The following is a 25,983-nucleotide window of genomic DNA, read 5'->3' as shown; positions in this document are numbered from 1 at the left end:
ACCGCTCCTTCCCATAGGCTTGGAGCAGTTTACAATCAATTTATACCTATCTAGGACCACATGATATATATGGGGGAGTGACTGCCTACTGGCACCCGGGCAGCAAGGCTCTCTTGTTGTTGCGCTCTTTGTTTCTCAGTTTCATTTATCTGTGGTGGGCTCCTTCTTTTTTCTGGCGGCGGTGTCCGGTGCTGGTCTTATTTTTGTAGCGGCTCCTCCAGCGGCTGTGATGACCGTAGCTTCGGCATTTGTCCCACTGGCTCTGCTGCGCTTGCATCAGTACACCTCTGCTCCTTCCAGTCAGTCTCCGCCCGGATTCAGCTGCTCCTCGGCGCCGGACATTCGTCGTCGTCACCGCTCGTCGCTCGTTGTTTATCGCCCTCAATAGGCAGGGTTTGGACTGTCATGGGAGGGTCCAATCGCTGCTGCTTCAGCTTGCCTTGCCCCCCCCCGGTACCCTTGGTGTCAGGTGTGGCTGGTGCCTCACCCAGCCTTGCCTCCCTTGGTTGCTCCGGGGATGCCTCTGCCCACCCTTTCTACTGTGCACCTCCCCACTCTTCCTAGTGGCCCCAGAGCCCCATGGCTGTGGTCCCAGCCTTTGCCCACATCCTGCTGGCTTCCTTCTGCTCCCTGACCATCCTAGAACCACTTTTTACCCCACCTACTAGCTCGGCGCCTGGGCCAGGTTGGCCTCCAGTGATGTCCCCAGCTCACCCTCTCATTGGTAAGGTGAGTATTGCTGTGCATGTGGATGGGCTCGCCAGTGGGGTGAGGGGGGTTTGTTGCTCAGGGGGTGGGCTCAGGGGGGCTGCCAGTCAGGGTGCCTGGTCCTGGACAATATGTCTTGCCTGTTCACAGCTCCAGGCACCCCATTTAAGTATCTGACTTCGCTATTAGAATAAAAGATGGCCTAATACATTGCTGTGAATTATATTTGCATTCAAGCACAATTTTATGCTAATTTTCAATGTTTATTATTATTCCTTAGAAACTCAAATAAAAACCTCCCCCCCCCAAATAAGGAAGGAGTATATATGATAATGTTGCCTTGGTTATTTCATTTTTGTGGATATCATAAAAGTGTTGTTGCAGTAGATTCAGGTCTTCAATGCACAGTGATGTATGTATCCATCTTAAATGGTCATAATAAAATGTAATGCTGTATAGCAAGAATTTAGATAAAGGCCTTTTAAATACCTCTTTGAACATAAATCTAATTTATTACTGGTGCAGGGATCATTTTTAGTAACTATGAAGAGCCTTTGAATATAAGGATATCCTGATCAGTAACTGATCCTGGCAGAGCTAAGCTCCCATATTTGTAGACTGAAAATCACAGCAGGTATTTAAGATCCAGTTTGGCTTTTGTGCTCTTTTGATGTATTAGTCAACTTTGGTATAGAATATAACTGGACAATTTGTGAGTTTGTGAAGAATGGTTCTGTCTATAACTGAACAGTAATTAGAAGAAGAAGAAGAAGAGATTGGATTTATACCCCGCCCTTCACTTGGAGTCTCAGGGTGGCTTACAAACTCCTTTCCCTTGCCTTCCCCACAACAGACACCCTGTGAGGTGGGTGGGGCTGAGAGAACTATGACACAAACTGCCCTTTTTCAAGGACAGCTGTGCCAGAGCTTGTGACTGACCCAAGGTCACATCAGCAGGTGCAAGTGGAGGAGTGGGGAATCAAACCCAGTTCTCCAAGATTAGTCGGCACACTTAACCATTACACCAAACTGGCTACTTTAAAACATACATGCTTCTTATAACAAACATAAATGAATTTGAATTAACTCAGACTGTAAATAAGCAAAGCAAAAACTAAATTTTTCATTATTTTAATTTTTCCTGTATTAGTCACTTTTATTTTTCAAAAAAACACCACAAATGGACTTTTGTAATTCAGAAACTTTGGCATGATTTTAATCTTTAAAGAGATATGAAACGACTGAAATAATTGTCAAAGAGTACATTGCTCTCAGGGGCTTTCCATATTCTTGATCTTGATGAATAACAGGCTTTAAAACAGAAGATAAATATTAGCAGCACACAGCGAAGAAGGCTAAACAAAGAAATAAAAACTGCAAGATAAATTAATACTTTGTGGAAACTCTTCTTGTGTCTTGTGTAAATATTCAGAGGTAAGACGCTATCTTACAGTCTCAAAATCTTTCTTTTCCTGACATCTTATACATAGTTACGGGACTTGAAGTGAATTGGCTTAGAGGAATTTAAGGGTGGCACTGTCTAATGTCCAGATCAGTTGTGGGGCTTCGTAAACTGATTACTGACATCACACTGTCAGTAATGCTATAGCAGCCTTCAGCCAGGAAATCAGTATGAATGTTAAGGTTTTTCTAGGGGGATGATGTTTAGATTTAAGAAATGGATGTTCCCAACAGGAAAATCAGTAGCTTTTCTGAGGCTTTCCATGATCTTCTGTCATGAGAAAATTCCACAAATATTTCCCATGACCGAAGTCTTAAGTAGAAACTGTTTTTGGTATACAATTGATACAACTATACCGTTGATGGATTAGGTCAGTAATTCTTAACATGGACCAATGGTTCTCCCATGGGGGCAATCTACAGTTATTGGTGGGCATTCAGGATTTTAGCATTTCCTTCTCGATACTTACAATGACTCCTGAGAGTCAGTGGAGGATAGTTGTTGTATATTGCTCACTCCTTCCTGGGGATAAAACCTCTCCCAGAACCTAGATTTCTCCCCCAGGGCCTTAAAAACAAACAAAAACCCTAGCACTAAGGAGCTGGCTAGCCATTAGGCTAAAGATTTTCACTGAATATTATTTGCATATATTATAAATATACCAATATAAAGTTCTTTTGTTAGTTGTACTTTGTGGATTATAAAAAGTAAGGGACACTGAATTATTCCTGACATGCCGATATTTGACACACAAGTATTTGTGTGTATTTCAATCATTTTAATTTCATTATGATTTGGAAGAACACTACTGTATTAAAGATGATAAGGAGTCAAATATTTCTGTGTCCAGCAGGCACTTCTTCTACCATGGGGTTATGGAATTTATGTAACTGCTCCAAGTACAAATCACTAGGCCATTATGGGCCTTGTTCCACTACCAACAGATACTTGTACAGATGTGCCAGTTATCTCTTCTGGAACAATATCTCACAAATGTCTTGCATAATGAAAAAGTTATAAAGTATTTTTCAGTGTTCCTACTAATGATCTCCAATTGTGTGTGTATGTGTTAAGTACTGTCAGGCTGCTTCTGACTGATGGCAACCCTATGAATAAGTGACTAGGGATGGGCACAAACTGAATTACGAACTGAAATTTGTCACAAACTTGGCTGGTTCGTGGTTCACAAACCTTGGTTTGTGCCATCTCACCCTCAAGAGCCCTGTGAACCTCTCATGAACCGCCCAGGTGGGTTCATGTTGGCAGACATACTGGTGCTGGGGGCGGGGCTCGAAGAAGGCATTTCAAGAGACCACAGTCTCTTGAAATGCCTTCTCCAAGTGGTCGAACAGTTTGCAAAAACATTTTAAGGGATCCTCTAGGGAGAGTTTAGGCTTGATTTGATCTAGAACCCACTTATTTGTAATTTTGGCAGTCCATGGTATCCGTAAAACTCTCCTTCAATACTATGTTTCAAATTAATCAACTTTCTTCCTTTCTGCTTTCTTCATTGTCCAACTTTCACACCCATACATAGTAATGAGGAATACTATGGTATGAACTATCTTGATCTTGGTTGCCAGCAATATATCCTTACCCTTAAAGATCTTTTCTAGGTCCTTCATGTCTGCCGTTCCCAGTTTCTTTCTTTCTTTTTTTATATAATTTTATTGATTTCCCACTACAAACTAAAAAACTAAAACTACAGAAGAGAGTAACAAGGTACTTCGATAAGCTATCCATACGCTTTGGATATTTATCTACATGTTGGAGGTTACATTCAGTTATTTAAATTCTAATAAAAGTATTCAGATAGAAAGAAAAAAAGGCATTTTGGGTATTATATCACATCTGGATGATAATATGAATTCATTAAATATCAACATAGGCAATCTCAGGTCTTCACTTAGGTTTCTTCTTGACTTTACTTTTCTTCTTCTTTTGCCAGGGGAGATTTACTTTAAAGGTTCTGGGAGCAGCTTCTCCTAGGTCAGAATCAGAGTCAAAAATTTCACCCAAAGACATGGAAGTAGTTGTAGAGGATGAACGATCCATATCAGATTTCTGTTGTTCACTGTTTTTTTTCCGTTGCGTTCCCTTTCTCTGCTCCATTTCTTTGTTTGGTTGGGGTTTGTTGTTGCTTAAGAAAAAGTTCTGCTTTTAATAAAGAGTCAATCTTTTCCTTCTTCTCATTAAAGTTGAATATAAGTCCTTCTGGGAAAATCCATCTGTACTGGACATTGTTCTTTTGAAGAAATGCTGTAATATTTCTATATTGCTTCCTTTTCTTACGTATTTCATATGGAACATCTTTCAATATTTTTATCTCCTCTTCATGAATTTTAACTGTTGTAGCTGTGGATGCTTTAAGTATTAAATCTTTAGTTGATCTTTTTGCAAATTTCACAAAAATTTCCCCTGGGAGATTTTTTTTTTTAACAAAGTCTGAATAGGTTCTGTAAATCATATCAATATCTGCTTGTATTAATTCAAATTTGTTATTAATCAAGGGGGGCATTGCTTCACTTTTCTCTTAAGTTCTCATCCTTTTTCTCAGGACATAGAGAGATCTTTCCACTTGTAGCTGTAATAGTTGTTGTTTTTCAGAAGCTCTTTCTTTTTCTGCAATGTCCATTCGTTGATCTATTTCTTTGGTCTTGGTTTCAACCTTTTTTATCTTTTTAGCTGACTTCTCTGATTTGGCTGTAGTTTCCTTAAGCGCTTTCTGTAAAATATCAAATTTCTGATTGAGGTTCGTCAGCTGGTCCAGCAGAGGGTGCATGGCTTCAGAAATTGCAGTGGCTATCTCACTGGTACTTTCCGTTCTTGTGACTGTTGATGCTGTCCTGGTATTTCCTGCAGAACCTCTGCCACTGGACACCATTTTCCCCCTTGCTGAGACATTGTTCCTAATTTGGTAAAAGTTCGTAAAAGTTCTAAGATTTTTTCTATGATGTAGATAATTAGTCCAGATGTATTCTGCTCTAAATAGGGTGGTTTTTTAATAGCTTAGGCCTGGCTTGCTTCTCTTTTATGCTGAAGTTTTGCTATGGGGTATGGTTCTTCCTCCGCGAGTCCCCCCCCTTTCTCTTTGGAGCTATGCCATTTCACTATGTCAATATTTGTTCCTCCACCCTCTTTGTGTATGTCTTTCTTTTTGCAACTCAACTCACTGTTTCTTTAATCGCTGGGTCACTTCGCCATGTAGATTAATTTTTTTGTTTAAGTCCTTGTATGTTGTGGTCTGGTAACATCTCTGAGCGCCATTGCTGGCCTTGGGACAGCAGGACCTTTCGGAGCAAAAAAGAGCTCACTTCCCCCAAGCCAGAACTTCTGGAGCGGCCCCTTCAGTGCTCCAGGCTAGAAGCTCCCTCCAAGAACTTCATGGGGAGGTCGGGACCAGCTGATCCCTTCCCTGCTGCCCCGATCCAAATTGCCCCCATCGGAGCTCGATGGGGTGCATTCGTCACGAGTTGCCGTCAACCAGAAGTCCCCTTCCCAGTTTCAATCTCCTTCTGATTTCTTGGTTGCAGTCTTCCTTCGAGGACTTGTAATTTTCCTCCATAATAGTGATTTGAAGGTGTAAACCTTCCAATTTCACTCACAAATAGTTCACTCACAAACATATGAGTTTGAGTTATTCACACCGTCATTCTTTCCATGATAGTAGTGTCCAGCATGCCACATTTCCCTTCTCCCTTTTGGGAACACCATCTCTACCTCCAGCAATACTTCAGTAAGCTCACTGATTTCTAAAATTACTCGTTCTGGTTTTTTTTTTAAACACATGGGTGGGAGGATGGGGAAATTTGTCAGCATCCCTCTGACATCCCAGAGCTTATGCAAATAACAGGAGAAAGGCTATGCAAGGCAAGAAAGACCAGCAGGTTGAATTGGAGTGCACCACTGTAGTTGAGCAAAAGGAATGGGGAAGAAGTCTGCAGGAGTTTCCCTTCCCTGTTCCCTTTTTTTTAAAATTTCTCTTTATATATATAACAGACATATCAATATATATATTTCGGCTTGCATGACCAGTAGTCTTAAGCACACATACACACATTTATGCAATTTCTCTTTATTAAGTTTTGAAATTAGAAAACAAACACACATACATAACCACCACCCATATGCACCCGTATTGTAACAGTTATCTTTCCATGACACTTTGTTCCAATTATTTGGTTACACAATTTCTAAAGTCTCTTCATTCTCATAGTTACCAATTAATATTTCAATTACCTGCACACTTGGTCTATATTAAATTTCAACCATTTAATTCAACCTGAATTCCTTATTTCTAGCCCTTATTCTGCTGGAAGTTCACTTCACTACCAAATTTCCACTTGTTATACTTGAGATCATTACCCTATCGCATTTAATTTGCTTGCAAAGTTCATGCTAACAGTGTATTAAATCAGTCCCCATCAATACGTTTCATTTCCTCATAAGTCTTTAACACAATAACAGAAGCTTACTAAATATACATTACCAGCAGCCTAACCAAGTGTCTCTGAATAAGCTCAACAGCCAGAGAGGGAGAAAAAGAAATATATATATATATACTATATACACTATACTTCTGTTCAAATTACTTATTTAAGATATTCACCCCCTTTTTTGTTGCTGTTCTTCCTCCATACATTGGGACCATCTTTAATGTTCATAAGTTGCCTCCTAGGCTTACACCCAGTTTGCAGCCTACCTTGTAATGGCATTATAGCCCATTTCTTCATTACATTGCATTTACCCTTGTACCTTTAACAGAGCAGCCAACTCAAGCAACCAATTAGAAAAGAAAATGTTTGGCTCCCAGCTTATGTATATCCTCTCACCCCAATATCGAGGCTCTCAAATCATTATAAGTTTTCCTCCATAACAACAGACAGCAGACATATCAAAGTTACTATTTATATTAACGTTGTGGAGTCCTTCTGTCCTCAGTTTCCCTTCTACTAAATTGCTATTTTTCCTCAAAAGTTAATACTATCTTTTAGTCTTCCTCGCACCTTGCATCATTAAACTAACACCAATCATAGTCACTCATTGTAATGTTATTATAATCTATTTCCTTTCTGCTTCGGTTTTCTCTGGTCTCACTCTTATGTCGCTGATCTTTGTATTCTTTGTCTTTTCCCTGTTCCCTTATGTCCCAATTCAGTTGCTTAATGCTAGAGTCTTTGGTCTCCCTTAAGCCTTTCTTCATCTTTTTTCTCCTTTTTCTCTTCTTTCTTTTCCTGCGCAGGGGGTTTAATGGACATATTGCCTTCCCCACTCCTGTTTTCGCTTTTTCTCCTTCTTTCACCTCGTATGTCTCTTCTGTAACTGCACGCTGAATCACAGGCTGCTCTCTCTCCAAAATATCTTGCTGCAGTTCTTTCCTTTCTTGTGTCTCTTTTATTTGCCCTGTATTTCCCTTCTCCTTCTCCTTGTCCACTGGGCATTGTAGATTACTCAGAAAGTTTTCACACTTTAAGTTAAGCGCTTTCTGTAAATTTTCCTGTAGAATTTTTTGAAAATGTTCTGACCTGAGTTCATTTACTATTTTGTCCTTTATCTCCTTACACACGGCGTCCATTTCCATTTCCCCCCCTGCTCACTCTGAACTCCACTTCACTTTCTTCCCAATATTCATCACAGTCATTCAAAGTATATTTCCTCAGCCTTCTTAATATTTTAGTGGCGTTTTTGAAAAGTAATGCTGCTTCCAGCCGAAGCTATTTCTTACCCCAGCAATCTTTCCAGTTCTCGTTTCCCAGCAGCATTTCCCGGCCGATTTTCTTTACCCATGGGGAAAGTCCGCTAAGGGGGTATTGTAAAAAATCCTTCTATTCCGACTCATTTGTGCTCTCCGCAAAGCCATGGAAAGTGTCCTTCACCAAACAAAAGAAAAATATTTAAAAACACGGCTGGCTGCTGCTTGTCGGGAACATGGCAGCCATGTTCCCGTTCTTCATGGCGCTCCCGCTTCGAGGCAGGCCGGTCACACACCCCTCCTTGCCAGGGAAAAAGGGGGGCCGGCAAAGCCTCCTGCCCTTGGTCTCCCTCCAGGAGAACCAAGCGGCGCCACCCCAAACTTCGGGGAGGCCCCGAAAAGAGCGCCCGAGAGACGCGCGACCCGGGAGCTCCCGGGAAGCACGCCGGACGCAGCGCCGCACCGCCGGAAGTCTCCCCTTCCCTGTTCCCTTGATTATTCACTATGTACACACCAGTTTCCCCCAGTGAAGGCTTGGTCTATAGCCTTTTGACTACCTGGAAAGGCTTGTTTTAGGTTAATCTCTGACAGAAGAATTCAAAGTAAACATTTCTTTTTTACATCCATAGATTTTATTAAAGCGATATGTCATCTGTGGACATGTTCTATATACTTGACTCAGACTGTGTCTTGATTTTGCTGTGTGTTATCCTTGATATCCCATCTGCAGGACAGGGTCCAAGTTTGTGAGATCCCCTGGTTAGGTTACAGTAATATTCTTATGTGGAGTGGACGTCAAAAAATGTTTGGAAATGTCAGCTGGTTCAAGATATAGTGGCCAAGTTATTGTTGAGGGCTGGATACTGGGGTCATATCATCCCTGTGCTGAAAAATGTACTCTGGCTGTCCATTTGTTTCTGGACACAATTCAGAGTTAAGAACATAAGGACATAAGAGACGCCAATGTTGGATCAGGCCAAAGGCCCATCCAGTCCAACACTCTGTGTCACACAGTGGCCAGAAATACCAGTGCCATCAGGAGGTCCAGCAGTGGGGCCAGGACATTAGAAGCCCTCCCACTGTTGACCCCCCCCCCAAGCACCAAGAAGACAGAGCATCACTTGCCCCAGAGCCCCTAGCTATACCTTGTGGCTAATAGCCACTGATGGGCCTCTGCTCCATATGCTTATCTAATTCCCTTTTGAAGCCGTCCATGCTTGTAGCACCCACCACTTCCTGTGGCAGTGAATTCCATGTGTTAATCACTCTATGGGTGAAGAAGTACTTCCTTTTATCCGTTCTAACCCGACCGCTCTGCAGTTTCATGGAGTGCCCACGAGGTCTTGTATTGTGAGAAAGGGAGAAAAGTACCTCTTTCTTTACCTGCTGTGTTTCCTTCTTTAAAGCCATAAATGATTTAGGGCTGGGATATTGGAAGACTACCTCACCCTGTAGTGCCCAGCCTTCCAGTCAAAATCCACTTCTCAAGTCCTGGTGTCTGTGCCCCATGCCTGCAAGGGTGAGATATGTAGCAGCAAGAGACAGGGCTTTTTCAATGATGGCCTCTCATTTTTGAAGTGCCTTCTTCCATGAGGCTCTCCTTACACTTTCCTTTAAGTACCAGGCTAAAACGTACATCTTTACTAAGGTTTTTTTTTTGAAGTATTCAATTTATAAAGCTGTTTTTATGGTCTGTTTGTAGTTGAGGACTCTTTTGTGGATATTATTTTAGCCTTAATATTTTATGGTTCCTTTTAATACTAATAATTGTATGGTAGTGTGGGCAGGCCTCTGAAGAGATGGCATACAACATTTCTAAATACTCTAATGTTGCACTCATAAATAGCCTTTGGTGTTGGTCTAGTTAATCCACATGGATTCTTCTAAAAATCAGGCTTCAATATGAATTCTTTATAAAGAGCCAATAGTTCATTGACTATTTTACATTATTTTATTCCTTGTGTAGATTTATTAAAAATGTTAGCAGGCTTATTTATGTGGATGCAGCACAAAGGATGCTTAATTCTGAGTACATGCAAGACATTTGTGCTTTACCTATCTCATTTAAGCAGCCTACACAGGAAATTTAAATGATACCCCCCTTTGAACATAATCTGAATGTAATAAGAAACTAACATAAATGTGTTGGCCTAACAGTCACTGCGTAGGACCAGTCAACTGTTATAAAAAGCAGTAAAATCATCAAAATGATTACTGTTGAGTTCTCCTTCTCTGCCAATCTCCACCATTTAAAAATGTTCCCAAAAGGCCCTTTTGCATCTCTTGGAGAATGGTGCAGATATTCTCTTTGGTTATCATTTACTTCATTTCCTATTTTCTTCTGTACCACATTTATCTTCTATTGTTTTTCTGTCACTGAGGAGATTTGCATGACAATAGGATCTTTCTTGCTAAAGAATTCATCTGTTCCTGTTGCTAATTCCCTGCCTGTATTTTTCAGTGTGTGACATCTTAATTATATCTCTTACAATTAATTATGATGTCACAGGTAGAAGATTTTAATTTCAGGTGGGAAATAAAAACGTAGCAGCTTATAAACTTTCAAGAAGAGAGAGATCAAGTTTTTGGAACTTCCACCCCTATTATAAAACGGAATGCAGACAGAACGAAAACTATACTCTGAGCACTGGTTTGCAGTAAAATGTCACTCAAGTCCTTTGAAATTCCTGTGCAGAAGTTTGTCCTGTTCACAAGTTAACACTGAATGTATGTACCATCTATGTCATTATATATGCATTTAGTAATTCTTACATTAATTTAGCCTGCATACAATTCAACATGTGATTGAAGCTGGTTCCCAATTTCATTTGCAAAGTGAATGCTTGTTGGGTGTTTTCTTATAGACAGAGGTACACATATACATGATTATTATATGTGCGTTCACTGCAACATGTGAACAGGGCTTCTGTCAGTGGATGAACATACAACTCTGCACATCCATGGAACTCTGTGTACCATGGAAAATTTGCCCAGGGAATTACATGTGTACACTCTGCAAATGTTCTACTGTCAGGGGCTACATTCTGAGACCAGTGTCTAGCAACTTATTAGAGCCCAGCCTAGTTTAAAAATAAATAGGGCATGGTTTCCACTCCTGAAAAACACAAAATACTCTACATCTCACAGCAGCACTACAGATAAGATTAGAATTTCAACAGCCAATCCATATGCAAAAGAACCTCCTCAGGAAAGCTCCTCCATTAGCATGTCACAGCCAGGGAAACTCCTACAAGATAATGACTCAGCCCTACCCCAGCTTTCTGAGTAGATATAAATTACCTGCCTACCGTTTTTCTTCTCACATTGACACAGAGAGTACTCCATCTTCCTGCGTTATACCTCCGAGGATGGCAGTCACAGTTGCTGGCAAAATGTTAGGTCCTACAATGCCAAGACCACGGCCATACAGCCCGGAAAATCTACAACCACCCATCCTAGTTGACTACCACTGAAGACAAAGAGCAGCAGCATTCATCACCTGTCCTCCCTCTGAGCAGGAGCAACAATTGCCATTTGGGAGGATCCCCTTGCCGGTGGCTGTCCAGACAGCAAGTGGCTCATGGCAACTCCTTGCCTTCCCCAATAATGAGCGAATAGTGAGTCGCTGCTTGCTCTCTGGGTAGCTGCTTGTTCTGGCACCATCACCATTTGGAAAAGCGATTGGTGATGGTAAGCAGCATTCAGTGCCATTTTCTTTCTTCTTCCTCTGTGTGGTGCATGAGGCGGAAAAGCTGGAAGTGGTACCTAGTGGCAGTGGCACCAAGGAATGTCTTGCCAAAGGCTTCCCAAAATTTGGAGTTGGCCCTGTCTACTGTCTTTAGAGATCAGGTTTACCAGTATTGTGACAGAAATCCTGTCATCCATACATAGAGAAGGTCAACATTGAACACCTGTTCATTGTTTCTGATTCTAAAGCTGATGGCAACTGTGAGAGCATACTGAATCATGCAATGGTTTTAATAAGCATAATTGTTTTCTGCTTCTATTTCTTTTCAAAGGCAAAAGCTGTCATGGCAAAAGTGGGTTACCCAGAGTTTATAATGAATGACACGTATGTTACTGAAGCTATCAAAACAGTAAGTCATTATTATTACATTGTTGTTTGATATGATACATGAACATAGTAAAAGAAAAGTATGTCCATGTGCCCCAACTAGATGCACAGTGTAGGGATCACTTTAAAAAGAAAGTAAAATGCAGGGATAAACAGATTTAAAAGAAAATAGATTTTAAAAACTCAAAACACAAATATTGACTAGAGATCTGGGAAATACCTATATACTTACCCCTAATTAATATACAGTGGAAGAGCCCCAACATGCTCCATCTTTCTTCCTCCATCCTCTGTCTTGTTTCTGTCCTTGTCTGTACTATGCCAGTGGGGAGATTTTGGCTTCCAAAGTGCAGCATTCTTTTTGGCACTTCCACCTGACACCATGGTATAATTGTCCTGTTCCCAGCCTTTTCCCTGTTCTCAATATCTGCTTTCTCAAGATGGCTATGCCTTTCTTTTTTGGAGAAAACGCTGTGCACTGGCATGCTGTCTGGAGGGAACAGGACACTTTCCCTGCCCTGCAAAGGTCCCACCTTCGTCAGCACCACCGTCTTGCTGTCAGCCCCTCATGGGCACTGCCATTCTCAGGATCAGTTTCCTGGTGTGTCACAGGTTTTTGAAGCTTTTTAAAAATCATCAGTAATCTGTCAGAGACCCAAGCCCAGCTCCCCTAGGGTTATTGCTCTTGGTTCCCTGCGTGGAACCCCTGAACAGTTTCCCAGCCGGTGGGTCCTCAAGGTTAGATGGACATAAGAAAACCAGACTTAAAAAATATATATATATATATAAAGGTTTATGAAATGGTTAAAAGAATTCACTATTCAGTACAATCTCAACAGTTTAGTAACAAGAAAACAGAGAAGCGAACTTTTCTAATACATTGTATACCTGAGTATTAGGTAGTGCTATAGCCGCTCATGAAGAAACAACAAATAGGGGCTGCAAGTCACCATGGCAACCATGACAACTGTGTGTCTAAGAGCCAATATGGAATTGCTGTAATATATGTGTGGAAGGGAAAAATTGGAAAAAAGATAAAAGAAGGTGATCACAAAACTACCATGTGTGGATGCTCTGTTGCCAACATGTATGCCTTTGCATTTGCAGTGGGAATAAAAGTGGAGAATTCTTGCACTGTCTGCCTTGTTTGTAGTTTGGCAGTTTGAAGACCTTACTTTGGGAAGCAGTTGAGTTTTCCTAGTGTACTAGAGGAGCAGATAGCTATTCCTTCCTTTGTCTTTACACCTTAAGGACCATATTAGCTGCAGTCCACAATGACCAACCGAGAAGGTCTTATTCATGAAGTTCTCCCCCCCCCCCGACATAGCATGAGATTAGGGATGCCAGTCCCCAGGTGGGGGTGAGGTATTTTCAGATTTCGTAGGCTCTTGCCTGCTGCTGGCCCGGAGGCCGGCAGGGAAAGCCCTGCCCCCAAGCCCCACCCCCAACAGTGACCACCAGTGTTCTAAGGGCCAATTCACACACTTTCCCACAAGTATATGCTTGAAAATGTAAAGCGAGAACCACCTTGTGTTTGCAAACATGTGTATCCTATATAGGGCTGCCAAATGCCCCCGGGGGGCGGAATCCCCCCCGCTTTCGAGCCCCGATTTCCGCTCCTGCGGAATTGGGGCCCGGGGGAAACCCCACCCTCGCATGCGCGTCACCTGGAAGTGACGACGCACGCTGGGGGCGGGGCCACGCCATTTGAGGGGAATGGCGTGGCCCCGCCCCCAGCGTGCGTCGTCACTTCCAGGTGACGCGCATGCGAGGGTGGGGTTTCCCCCGGGCCCCAATTCCGCAGGAGCGGAAATCGGGGCTCGAAAGCGGGGGGAATTCCGCCCCCCGGGGGCATTTGGCAGCCCCATCATCAACAATTGACAACTTTCTTCTTCATCTTCTTCTTCTTCTTGGACATATTCTGAACATATTCAGGAAATACATGACTGACATCATCAAGAAAACAATATTCAAAAAGCATAATTGGTTACAAGAGACAGTGGTCATTTGAGTAATAAGCCTCTGATTTGTCAGATGTAAAGAAACATATATCTACGTTAAATCTAAGTGTTTACTTAACCTAACCTAAATGATAATGGGCAAGGATTCTTCATATCCCAAACAAAAGTAATTTTACTGATACAAGACTAAAATCTTCTCTGACCCAGACATTGTAAGGTTTTGCCCTTAAGAACTACAGAATCATGAACTTTGTACCTATTATGTTGTCTGCTAACAATATCAGACCTACAAGAGGAAAGCCTTCTATATTTAAGAATAAATCTATAAAAATCAGAGAAATATGAATAATCAAAAAAGGGGAAAATCTTTATAGTCCCATCTCTACTACAGCTCTTTAGATCGTGCAGGAGGGGAGGGAAGCAGGTCAGCCACTGGCTGCAAGAAGAAAAAATGCGTTTTGCAAGGGGGGGGTTATCTTCAAGCGGTAAATTTGCCGCTTGGAGTGCAGCTGCAAGTGGCCCCCACATTGCAAAAAGTATTTAAAGGGACCCTTTAAATGCTTTTTGCAAGAAGGGTGTGTGTGTGCACACCTGAACTTCAAGTGGTGAATTCGCTGCTTGGAGTTCAGGTATGCAAGGTATTGGTCCCCAATATGATGTCACTTCTGCATGACATCATTGCACTGGGGATGTCCCTGCACCCCCTGAGTCCCCTGCCAGCAACAAAGAAGGACCTGGCAACCCTACATAAGCTGGACTTCCTTTTGATTTAGAATCATTGTGAAAGATACCTGAGATCACAGGTTCTTGGACTGGAAGGTGGAGGGTGGATTGTAGCTGTCCCTATCCACCAGCATATGCCCCCCCCCTCATCTCCTTGTTTCCTGCTGCACACTATCTCTTTCTCTCCCTTCCCCCTGATCCACATGCTATTCATGGCAAGGCTTTACAAGTACAAATGGAACAAAATACAAGAGGACAGGCAAAGTCTGTTCATGCAACTACAATGGTGCCACTAGGGCTTTGAGCTTGTTCACACTTTCCATGTTTGTTCTTAACAAGCACAGGATATGGCTTTGGGAGTAGAATTTAGCCTCTTGAGATTATCAACTTTCACTTTTAAAAAATTTGCACTTCTGTCTGCAAAAACAGGTTTGAAATTATGCAGTCAAGACTAATTGAGCTCTTTCAGGCTGAAAAGGATGGAGCTGAGAAGGATTTTCAGTTTCAGTGTCCTTCATACCATCTTGTTCTCACCCCCCACCCAAAATGGTTAAAAGCAAAATAAATTATGCACAATAGAGTAAAATATGCACACTGCTTAATGTGCATCATTTATCCCATTCACAGTATCAAGCCATTCCTGGGTCAAAGTTTGGTTTGTCCCCATGCATATTCGAACTAAGATTTATAGTCATCCCTGATCATTACTTAGTATCATCTTTCCAGATAACCAAAGGTGAACAACAGAATGTATTGAAATTAATGTGTTTATGCTATATCCTTGAGGGGGAAAAAACCATTAAAACTGCAATGAAGTTTGGTTCAAGTGTTATTTAGAACTGTAATTTGCTTGCAAAGGACTCATGATTTTGGAATGTATTGTCCAAGATATAATGGCTCACACTGGCATATCTAATTCCTTGTGGAAGTAAAGGGATATTAATTTCCTAAGTGCTGCATTTCTCTTCTAAAAATGTATGCTTTGCTTTCAGCTATAACATTTCCCCTTGCTTTGCACATTTTCTTGAGTTCTGCTTAATCTCCTACATTATTTACATGAGTCTTCGTTAAGCATCGCGTCTCAGGAGAATGAAGTATTTTTTAATTTGAAATAGAAGATGAGTAAGTACTCCAAGCTTTATTTAATCCATAAAAGTAAAGTCTTAACCATGTCTAAGGTTATATTTATTTTGATATATATCTCTATCTTTAAGATAAAGCAATGGTCAGCTGTGTCACTGGAACAAATTAATGTGTCCCTTAATTTCACTGAGGTGAAAAAAAGCAGCCCCAAGTGTACCACACAATGCTGTCCCTGAGACCAAAGTTCTGACTTCCATAGTTAAAGCAGCCCATGAAATGAAAACAAGTCACTCTGTTTCCTTATGTTCACATCCTATCAAGTCTTTGTGGTGTGAAACTTCACAGTTACAAATATTTTAAATCAGTCAAGAAAACTGCAACAGCAAATCTGTTTTGAGAAGTAAGCCGGCAATTGGAAGTGGGAAATGTAGATACCTTGGAAGACCAGTTTTATTTCTAAGTTGTTTAGGCCTTATTAATTAAAGCAAAATTCATAAATTATATTCAATGCCTTTAGTAAAAAAAGCTAATAATCTATTACATTAAATCATAATATCAATAATATTTGTTGGCTAAAATGCACAGCCTGAGGGCTTGTTTCACATCATATACTTTTTGTGGTGTTTTTAGGTTAATGTTGTATTGTGTCTCTGATGTAAGCCTTTAGCATGTGTAAATAACAGAAATGTAAGAGGAAACTAGTTGGGGAACTTCTATGCTGGCAATAATCTAGATTTGAAGGAACCAATTTTTAGACTTTGTAAATCAGATATCACAAATTATCGAAACAGGCTGTGTCAAATAATATCAGAAGAATCTACACAGTTTTGATTTTGTTGATTTGGAGTAAAGTTTTATTTCTGTCTGAAGTTTTGAAAGCAGTCTTGGGACTATTATATTTTCTCTCAACTGTAGAATCCCTTAAGTATAATTAGGCATGTTTTTAATATAATTGTATGTTTTATTTTTAATTTTCCATAAACATAACAATAACGTAACAATTGTTTCACATAGCAAAGTAAACATTAGAAACAAACTGTGTTCTTTATAAAACTTCAAATACATGATATAGTCTATAGATTCCTGTGACACACATGTACAAACTATTAAAAAAAACATAAAGTCTATGTATTTGGCATATTTTTAACTGACATTTGTGACAGGTTTCTTAAGATATATTCAGAAGAATAGAGATTCAGGGGGACAGCTGTGTCGGTCTAGGGTTGCCAGACCCGAGGTCTGGGTGGGGGTTCCCTTGCTTCTGGGGGCTTCAATTCACACCCAGCCAGCTGGCTGGTGGAAGAAGCCCCACCCCAAGCCCCATTCCCAAGAGCGACCACCTGCCCGGCCACCCCTCTCCCTCCCCTCCTGCCTGATTTAAAGGGCTTCAGCTGATCAGTGGGGACCACATGGCCCACCCACCAGCTGGAGGGCTCTTTATATCTAGCAGGAGGGAGGGAGAGGAGCACTTGCAGGCCACACACTCGGCTCACAAAAAAGACCCTTTAAAAATCTTTTTGCGAGCAGGGTGGGGGTCACAGTGTGTGGGGCTGGGGGAAATCAGGCCCGCAACCATCTCTCTTACTCCCTCTTGCTAGATTTAAAGGGCCACATGTTCTCCGCCAGTCAGATGAAGCCATTTAAATTGTGCAGGAGGGGAGGGAGAGGGGTGGCCAGGCGGGTGGTCGCCCTTGGTGGCGGGGCTTGGAGGCATCCCCATCCACCCCTGGAATGCCCTCCAAATCCCCCCGCTGGAGTGAGAAGGGGACCTAGCAACCCTATGTTGGTCTGAAGCAATAGAACAAAGTTTGATTCCAGTGGCACCTTTAAGACCAACAAAGTTTAATTCTGGATATAAGCTTTCGTGTGCATGCACACTGCTTCAGATACCTGATACAATTAGGGAAGCATTTTAATTGACAATGAAGACAATAGTTGATGAACTTGGCACAGGAAGGAACTGGGGACAGGGCAGGTCTGTGATGGAGAGCTATAAGGGGATGTTTGAGCACCAGCACTTGCTCGAGTGAGGATAAACTTTTAAATCTTTTTGAAATGATGGCTTGGGCTGAAACCAACCAACCATGGCTTTAGAGCTCTTCTTTAGGCCTATCACTTAGCAATGATGGCAGTACACAAGTCTTGCTTCTCTGTCTACTTTATACCAGATCAATGTCCTCCTGTTTCTAGTGGTTTGAGGCCTATTACATTCTGGTTCTCAAGAAGATTTTAAGCTCTTTGCAACTCCCTGGAACCAATTTGCCAGACACTTTGTGGGTAAAAATCACTTGATTGATTTGACATTGATTCCATTTAAATAGTGTTATTTCAATTTCAATTTAATTTATTTAGCTCACATGACCAATGGTCTCAACCACACCCACAGAATACAACAAACGTGTAAAATACCAATGTAAGAGTTTAAAACTCTTAACATTTCACATCCAATTGAAATATAAACTGTATAAAGGTTTAAAATATAAAACTATAAGACATTGCAGTCATAAAACTGAAAATATTGAAAACAATTAGAACCAAAAAGTGCACACCTCCCCTTAGCAGCAATTATTTACGCTTCAATGCTATTATAATAGCTAAGTATTTTGCTACTGAAGTGGTGATTGTCGGGTCAGTATTTAATCGTTCTAACAGTGTTATTGACACTGTTTTTCTGTGGTTTTTAAGGGTACCATGGGGATTCCATCTTGTCTCCCATACTTTTTAATACTTACATGTATGATGAAATGACACTTCACCATGTCTGCACTAAAATTTACAACTCTGCAATGTAAATGCTGAATTTGCACTTTGTGGATGCTCAGAAGGTTACAGAACAGGTTTTTCTGTCTAGCTTCTAGCCTGCCAGGGTAGCAAGAAGTTGTTTCATATGTTAATAGAGATAGTTAGAAGAACAAAGACCCTTTCCTGGGGCTTTGCCATCTCCCTGTAAACCATTAACATTATGGGAAACTTTCTGGGAGTTTATTGGTAATTTTGCATTTGGTAGGATGGGCTTGATGAGTTACATAGGAGAATGTCTATCTTTTGTGCAGAGAGAGAGGGGGATTGGACCTAGAGGAAAAAGGCCATCAAAATGGCAAGGGGTGGGTGGGTGGGGAGGGAGAGAGAGAGAGAGAGAGAGAGAGAGAGAGAGAGAGAGAGAGAGAGAGAGAGAGAACTTGAACAGAAACGGGGAAACTTTTAAGATTACCCTGCCTACTTCCTAGTATACCATCAAAGGAGCAAATATTTTAGACTTAGGGTGAGAGAAATCACATACTTTAATCCTCTTGGCTCAGTAGTTAAGATTCTTTTTGTACAGCCTTATGCTTTTCCTTTTTGCAACCAATGGCTGCGCATACAAGTAAAGTTAAATTGTATTTTGCTGAAATTGGTGTTATGGTGGTCTGTCTGCACCCACATAAAGCCTAATTTGGCTCATACCTACCAAGACACAAAGATAAGGCAGGGATACACCTGCCTGGATCTGAATTATTCTAATAAGAATGAATTAGGCTCCCCCTATATCCATTGAGATTTGGAGTGAGAAAGATCGTTCTTTTTGAAGAAGAGTTTCCTAAGAGACAAAAGTAGACTGAGTTGTGGGTTACTTGACAATCATAAATCCAGCTCTGAACCAGAGGTTTAGCAGTTTGAGACCTGGACAGTAGAATAAATTAATTCCACATCTACTGTAGTGGAACAGCATGTCCATGAAGCCCATTTAGCCACAACACGAAAACTCTGAGAGATGTTATCCAGAAGTTTGGAGTACAAAGACATTTGCATGCTAATGAACCACAACTCTATATTTGTATTTGCATCCAGGGAGACCTTACATTGGTATCTGCAGATAGTGAAGGGCTAGATGTGGGTGGAATAACTGATGCTTAATCCAGACAAGATGGCCTGGAATAAAGCTTAGATGAACGTATGGTTATAGACCATTTTGTACAAGGTTACACTTTCCCTGAAGGAACAAGTTTGGAGTCTGGAGTCACAAACCCTAAGGTCTGAGAAACAGATTGTGGAGGTAGTGAAGGGATCCTTTTTCCATAGTTCCCACTTCTGCCAGTGGCTGAAGACCTTTTTGTTTCATTTGGCATTTCCTTATTGACCCTCCTTCTTGTTTGTTTTAATTTGCTGTTTTATGTATATGTATTGTTCTTAAAGTTGATTTTAATGTATTTTAACTGTTCCCTGCCCTGAGGACCCTACCTAAGTGGACAGACAGGATACAAATATTTTAAATAAATAAATAAATAGGTCTGGTGATTTATCAACTGCAACCATTCATGGGATTTGCAGATCTAGCCTCAGTTACATATGCCTACTGACATCGAGGTATACTGTGCTCTTCATAGGGCTGCCTTTAAAAATGGTTCCAAAATTTCAGCAAGTGGAGAATATGGCAGGGGATGGGAGTTATTAACCAGGCTTAAAAATCAGGGTATGTATTTTGTGCTATAGTGTTGTTTTACATAATGAAAAAAGAAACTGATGGCAGCTTAAAGATTAGCAGATATAATATGATACAAGCTTTTAATTCACTATATTATTTGCTAGTATTTAAATTACTACAACTTTACATTTTTCTTCAGCACACTAATATGTTCATATGGATTTCTCAGGTCTCAAAAACTGTTAAAAGAGCAGCAGTTTTGATAAGCTTTTGTTTTGGCATAGAGGACAAAAGCTGTTAAAAGAGCAGCCGTTTTTGTCCTCTATGCCAAAACAAAAGCTTATCATTAAGCAGAGGATAGGTGAGGAACATTGCAAGTAATCTTTGGCACTCTGAAAAGAATCAGCAGCTCAGTATTATTTCCAGACAAGTCACTAGTAGCAATTAGATATTAATGATTTACAGTTCCTGCTAACAAGCTCTGAGTTTGAACCAGTGACCTAGATCCAATTCCTAGTTCTCTGAACCACTTCCATGGTCAGCAGTCAAGTTTTGTAACTGTCTCTGCAATACAATAAAATATTTATTGGCCCTCGAAGGGTATAATTTGAAAATAAATAAATAAACATCTAGCTGCTTTGAGTATTAAAATTCCAGGGGAAAATCAATTTATTATTTTGGGGATAGCTTGTAAACTTCTCTTGTTTAAATGCATGCTTTGGCTTAGTGTCAGTTGTTGGAGTTAACTCTTTGTGTATGCATGCCCTAGGCTGGGATTGAACTGTTGTAGCCCTTGCTTTCCTGGTTTTTATTTATTACCTGGCATGAAAATTGGGTCATGAATAGTGGCAGAAAAGTGTGTCATGTTTTAGATGCCTACATATAAAAAGATTGTGTAGAGTAAATATTTTAAAAGTGTTCTTGCATGCCAGACTTGGTGGTTTAATGAAGAAAGGTGACTGATTCCAGCATATAGGTCTGTTTTGTGAGCCACCACCCTCAGTAAAGTGGTTTCAAACTGGACCAGAATAATTATTTTAGGGGAGAGAACAGTTTTGATGAGAATAAAGGTTTTTTTTTTTTCAAATTTCAATTTTTCAAATATTCTCTTCAGAACCCTTCTTTGTGTGCCCCAATGTCAGAGACATGATGGGTGGCCACTAGAGGAAAGGCCTTCCTCAATAGCAGCACTCCAGCACTCTGCAGTGGTGCTGCAACTGTGAGATGCTTTGCTTGTTGGCTAGTGAGTGTTCTAGTCCTTTTGCTGACAAAATTTATTTGGCTGACCTCATTGTTTTTCTTGGCTCATTACTTTATGTTGTTTTACACTTTTAAGTGTGTTCTAAGTCACATTCTGTATACTGTTGGTTGTGCTTTGATTTATTTTGTGTTGTTTTGGCCAATGGCTAAGACAATAAACTAAACTTGAACCAAGAACCAAGTCACATTCTGAAGATCCTACATAGGTTGGAAGGGTAGGCTACAAATGTTTTAATAAAAATGATGCTTGGATCAAAGAGTTTCCTATCATGGTATCATTATTCCAACAATTGCCATTTGAGATTGTTATAGAAAAAGTGCTGGCTTAGGAACTGCATGGTAACAGTCTGTCTGGAAGGCTTTAGATGTGTGAATGAATTCACGGGTAAAATTAAAATGTTTTGATGAAGGGTTTTCTTGGTTTTTTGCTTTATTTGCATTATATTTTTTAATTCTTCCCCTTTGAATGCACTGGTTATACTTTAACAACTCTTAAATTCTGTTTCCAGATGAAGTTTTCAGAAGCAGACTATTTTGGCAATGTACTTCAGACTTACAAGCATGCAGCACAGTCTGATTTCTACTGGCTGAGAAAAGAAGTTCCAAAAACAGAGTGAGTAGGCAAAAACAGTATTAGAGAAGACTCATCCTGGTGCTTCAACTCACAGTTAGCATTCAAGGAGCATCATCATGAGCACTTTTAAGTCCCATTGACTACAGTGAAAAGGTTAAGCATGTGCTGAAATTTCTCTTTTGAAATCAAAGGGACCTAAAGGTGACTTTAATTGGAGTTTTCTTGGAAACAATTGTAGCAATTTGGAATGGTACAGAAGGCTTTTAATTCATTATTTTTTTTCATTAAAAGAAAGTATCTGCTGTGCATAGTAGTGTTGTGGATTTAAGAGACAAACTTTTCTTTTCTTTCTTTCTTTCTTTCTTTTATGGGATTTGTATTCTGCCCTCCCCTTGACAGGCTCAGGGTGGGTTCCAAAAGTAAAAGTGCAATACAGTTAAAACTATTTTAAAACACAATGTAAAATAAAATGACATAACAACACACCACAACACATAAGTCAAAGTACCATACCACAATAAATAAAAGACAGATGCTTCAGTGATTGATGATGTTAAAATCAGTTTTTGTTATAAAGATCTTTAAATTTAGGATCCCAAGGACCCAGACTACAGGTAGACCTAGGATACAGATGGAGGGGGCCCTGGGGCGGGGATGTCCACTGCTTCAACCAAAAGCCCAGTGGAAGAGCTCTATCTTGCAGGCCCTGCAGAATTGTAATAAAACCCACAGGGCCCTGATCTCACATGGGAGCTCATTCCACCAGGCAGGGGCCCGGGCCGAGAAGGCCCTGGCCCTGGTCGAGGCAAGTCGGAAGTCCCTGGGGCTGGAGACCACCAAAAGATGTTGATTGGTGGACCTCAGTGCTCTATGAGGCTCATATGAGGAGAGACGGTTTCGAAGGTATGCTGGCCCCTGACCATATAGGGCTTTGAAGGTAAGTACCAAAACCTTGAAACGAATCCAGAATTCGATAGGCAGCCAGTGCAGGTCACGCAGCACTGGGCGGATGTGCGCTCACACAGGCATTCCTGTCAACACCTGTGCTGCCGCATTCTGCACTAGCTGTAACTTCCGGAGCAGAGTCAAAGGCAGCACTATGTAGAGAGAGTTACAATAATCCAGTAAAGTAAAAGGCATAATTACGGAGGATGCTGGTCTACTCCATCAAAAACCTGACTGACCTGGCTTAGGCCAGCCTGCTGAGAGACAGTCCTCCTAAAAAGACCATATGATGCTTTCATATGGTAGTCAGGCTTTGGCCAGTCTCCAACACTATGTGGTTTCATCAGAGAGGAGGTAGGTCTTGTGAATGAGTAATATGAGTTGGACTTGCATGTATCCTTGACTCTAATGGAGCATTTCTGGGATGAGGCAAGGTGCTGGCTAATCTTAAACCTCCCATCATTCATCTTGTGCTGCAAAATATTATGGCATAAGGTGTCGATTATTTAATGTTGATTCCTGTGTTAAAACTCCCTGTTCAGTGGATTAACACCTGTACTATAATATTCCATGTGTAGTTTACTAAGAAGTCCAACTTCTGGGGCACTGGCATGAAATTCTCTGAATGGCCTATCAAAAAGGATTCTAGATTAGGGGTGACAAACATGCAGCCCATGGGCCAGATCAGGCCCTCGGAGGGCCCCAATATGGCCCACAAGGCTCTGGCTGTTTCCTGCTTTCTTTTCTAGATCTGCAGCTGCTGCCACATTACAGCTTGCTTTAGCAGTCTCTCTCAGTTGCACAGGAGAGATAAATAGGCAAGCCTCTCCTGTGTGATTGAGAGAGTCTGGTAAAGAACTGGCTGAGGCTTCTCTCCCTCATCCTCCCAGGGGGAGGGAGGGAACAGCCAGAGCTTGTTTCCTGGCCAGGCTGCAGGAGCCAAAGGGAAGCCTTTCTTTCCTTCCACTGGCTGAGGCTCTTCCCTGAAGGGAGGGAGTGAGTGAACGAGGAAGAGCTTGCTTTGCTGCACTGCCTCAATTGTACGGGAGAAATACCAAGCACCTTTAAAACCAACAAAGTTTTGTTCAAGGTATGTGCTTTTGTGTGCCTTGCTACAGTGTGTGTATTGTTGGGATCTTTATGCCAGGGCTCTCTTGGGTGCAACTGGGTTCCCTCCCCCTTTTCACTGTTTTCATGTCCTCATGATCCAATCTTTCTCAGTAAGAAAGCAATGTGAACTATTTTAGAGGGGGAATAACAACAAGCCACTGGGGTGGATTAGGCTGAGAGTGTGTGTCCAGACCAAGTTCACTCAGCACATTTCTTTTGTAGGAAGTTGTAGTTATTTCTCTGGGGAAGACTATAGTTTTGTAGACAAACACATGGCCCTCAGTCTGTGTCAGGATGCCTTCTCATGTTCTTGATCAGCACATAAAGCAACTTATATACAAAAGCTCACAATGCCCAGCCATTTCATGTTTTCCCCTGGGTCCCAGGGTCAGAACACTGAGCACGAGATTTCTGTAATGTCAGTAAATCTGTAATGTCAATAAATCAAAAGTAGGTTTGCAGCTTACAGATCCGCACCTGAATAGCATACTCACGATTGCTACAGCACAGATATTTTTTTCTTCCAAAAACAATTTATTAGGATATATCATTAATTCAAATACACAACATATTTTTGTTTGTTATACATCCTTTTTTCCCCCCCCCCCCCGGCTTCCCACAGTGCTCCGACCTCCAGCCCATTTCTTAAGTCTTTTCTATTTTCCACTTATGTTTTAATCATAATCTACCGGTAACATTTCCTTCTATTATTATTTTCTCTTAAGTAACTTTGTTCTAGTAACATTAACTTTTCAATAATTGTCAAAGCAAATTAAATTGTCCTTTACATCCCAATATTTTTCTAAGTACTCTTTAAAGTCTTTCCAGTCCGCATAGAATTCTTCTGCTTCAAGCTTAAGCTTCCTTGTCATTTTTTCCATTTCAACCATAAACAATAATTTCTTTATCCATTCTCCGATTTCCGGGATTCTGTCTTGTTTCGAACATTGAGCATAAGTCATTCTAGCAGTTGTGATCATATACCACATCAAAGTTCTTTTCTGCAAGTTGACGTCTTCCATTCTAAGTCCCAACAGTAATATTTCAGGTTCTTTCTTAAAATTACATTTTACAATCTTTTCCATTTCGTTGTTTTTTAAACTTTTCTTTATTAGTTTTCATTGTTTAAGAAAGACAAAACATAAAACAGAAACAACAACCACATAACAAAACAATACAACAACAAATAGCTCTAAATCGAGCAAATAACTATGCAACTGTATGCAACTATATAAAAATATAATATAATAACAAAAATTTATATACAGTGTAATTTCCTTTTAGCAGATATCCGTAACTCGTTTCGAAACACAAACCTCTAACACTTCTATAATTATTGCCAATTTTATTACATTATGCTATAACCCTTGGTGTCCAACCATTTATAAAATTTCTGCCAATATTTATCAAATTTCACCATATTCTTTTCTTCTATAATATAAGTCAGCCGTTCCATTTCTGCTATATCTAAAACCTTGAAAATTATATCTTCCCTCGTAGGAATATTCTTATCCTTCCATTTTCTTGCGAAAACGACTCTTGCCGCCGTTAAAATTTGCATTAGGAAATGAATTTCACTATTTGAGAACCACTCCGGTATCATATTTAACAAAAAACAATCTGGCAACAAGGGTATTCTTTTGTCTAATATTTCATCTATCATTTCTTTCACTGTTAACCAAAATCTTTTAGTCTCCCCACATGTCCACCATAAATGAAAAAAAGTACCAGTACAGTATTTGCATTTCCAGCATTCCTTTCCTAGCTTATCATTAATTTTATTTAATATGGCTGGCGAAATATGCCATCTGTAAACCATCTTTACAACATTTTCCCTAAGTGCACTTGATCTTAGAAATTTTATATTCTTGATCCACACTTTGTCCCACTCTTCAGGTTTAATATTTCTCCCTATATCTTTTTCCCATGCAGACATTGCTGGTTTCATATGATCATCTCTCGTTTTCCAGTTTAACAAGAATTCATAT

At 40.6% G+C, this 25,983-nt stretch overlaps 1 protein-coding gene across 2 annotated transcripts in view; it reads left to right on the top strand.

The window, feature by feature from the left end:
• PHEX (phosphate regulating endopeptidase homolog, X-linked) overlaps positions 1-25,983 on the top strand; it is a 226,349-nt gene that overhangs the window by 155,764 nt on the left and 44,602 nt on the right. For both annotated transcript variants that reach the window (XM_015422949.1, XM_015422951.1), the window contains exons 13-14: positions 11,882-11,959; positions 21,876-21,979. In XM_015422949.1, the coding sequence (XP_015278435.1) occupies positions 11,882-11,959; positions 21,876-21,979 (182 nt within the window). The remainder of the gene's footprint in view (positions 1-11,881; positions 11,960-21,875; positions 21,980-25,983) is intronic.

The sequence above is a fragment of the Gekko japonicus genome, unplaced genomic scaffold (assembly GCF_001447785.1).
Source record: "Gekko japonicus isolate JY-2015 unplaced genomic scaffold, Gekko_japonicus_V1.1 scaffold117, whole genome shotgun sequence".
Taxonomy (NCBI): domain Eukaryota; kingdom Metazoa; phylum Chordata; class Lepidosauria; order Squamata; family Gekkonidae; genus Gekko; species Gekko japonicus.
This window is presented reverse-complemented; position numbering and strand designations above follow the sequence as displayed.